We start from the raw sequence: 1,849 nt of genomic DNA, 5'->3' as shown, positions 1-1,849 counted from the left end.
TTATTTTTGTTATTATTATTATTATCATTATTATTATTATTATCTTTTTATCATCGTTATCATTATTATCATTATTATTATTATTATTATTATTATTATTATTATTATTATCATTATTATTATTATTATTATTATTATTATCATTTTCTTCTATATGATTATTATCATTTTCTTCTATATGATTATTATCATTATCATTATTTTTTATCATTATTGATCATATTATTATCTATTATTGTTATTTTTATTACCATTCTTATCATTATTATTTTAGTTATTGGTAGTGTTATTTTAATCATTATTGTTATTATCGTCATCACTGTTACTATTATAATTATTATCATTATTATTTTTATTGTTATTTTCATCATTAGTATTATTTTCATTATTATTTATATCGTCATAACCTTTATTGTCTTTATCATTGCTGATATTGTTATTGTCACGGTTATGATTGTTATTCATATCATTGTTATTATCATTATCATTATCATTATTATATTTATTGTTATCATCATTATTATTATCGTTATTGTTACCATTATTCTCACTACTTCTATCACTCTTATTACTGCTATTACTGCTCATACCAATGCCATTACCATTTATTTTTCTATTAATAATTATTACGAATACTTTATCCCTTTTTTGCATAATCATATTTTTCTCTTCTCTCTCATCCTTTCTCCTTTTTTCTTTGAACATTTGCTGTCGTTGTCGTTGTTTCTGATTCTGAGTCATTTGTCAGCTTAATGCATTTTTTTCTGCATCATAATCATAATTCATTATAAGTATGTGTCAGTATCGTTTTTCCCCTGAGACCTCATATCGTTTTATTAAAATATCGTTCGCAAACTTATTATTATTGGTATCAAAATACTTTTTCCCCCTCTTTTCCTGAAACTGACATCTCTATCCTTCCTTTTGTATATATGTTCATCTATTCATCTTCAAAATATCCATGTATCTAAATCTAATAATTACTCGTTTAGTGCCATAGTTATCTATTCATTTATATATACGTTCATTTACTTATCATGTCAAATGCTTTTTAATTCCTTCATTTGATTAAACATTTACATAAGCATCTATCCATGCGCTAGCAAACTTGCTGAGTAAACTCTTTTCCAATCGCCCATGCATCCACTCCCTTCATTTCTCTCCCTCACTCCCACGCGTCTATAAAGACACTCCTCCCGTTCTCTCTGTGTATAAAACCTTTTGCCTCTCCCTCTCCAGCTCCGCCATGGGCCTATTTTCCTCATGTTCTCCTTGCAGCTCCCCGTCAGCGGATGAATCCCAAGAAGTCTCTCGCCAAACACAGCCGAGTTAATGACATTGCGGAGCGCTATGAGAAACCCACCAGCTTCGTCCCGGGTAATAACCAAGGTAATGTCGCTGACTGTAAGGCAGGTAACACACCAAGAGGCTCTTTCAAGTAAAAAGATTGGAATAGATTAAGATGAGAGGATTTATTGTAGAAGAGAGGAACATGAAAGAGATAAATGAAAAGACATGGAAATATAGATATATACAAATATATGTATGTATGAATGAGTAAACGATTTTAGGTATATGGATCTCTCGAAGGAAGTCTTTAAAACTTACTTGTTTTGTTGTTTGCATCTTGTTATGATCGTGAGTGTCTGTCAGTATTTAGTGTTGCCTGTTTATTATTTAACACTAAAATTTTAAAAAAATGAAAAATAATAAATAAATAAAACCCGTGAACATTATATTGACTGAACCTGACGCAATCACACGGTAAGACAGAAAGCAAGTCGCGCTGTTGTTTATTGCGACGGAGGAGAGCACAGGCTGATTGTCGGGTTTGATCTTCACAAAAAAA

The 1,849-nt window shown here is 29.7% G+C and overlaps 1 protein-coding gene across 1 annotated transcript in view; it reads left to right on the top strand.

Annotated features, from left to right (window-relative positions):
• LOC119575172 (lachesin-like) overlaps nt 1–1,849 on the top strand; it is a gene marked incomplete at its 5' end in the record, with an annotated part of 49,586 nt that overhangs the window by 39,392 nt on the left and 8,345 nt on the right. The window contains 1 exon segment of the mRNA XM_037922662.1: nt 1,279–1,389. Coding sequence (XP_037778590.1) covers nt 1,279–1,389 — 111 coding nt within the window.

This window comes from Penaeus monodon, chromosome 7 (genome assembly GCF_015228065.2).
Source record: "Penaeus monodon isolate SGIC_2016 chromosome 7, NSTDA_Pmon_1, whole genome shotgun sequence".
Classification (NCBI taxonomy): Eukaryota; Metazoa; Arthropoda; class Malacostraca; order Decapoda; family Penaeidae; genus Penaeus; species Penaeus monodon.
This window is presented reverse-complemented; position numbering and strand designations above follow the sequence as displayed.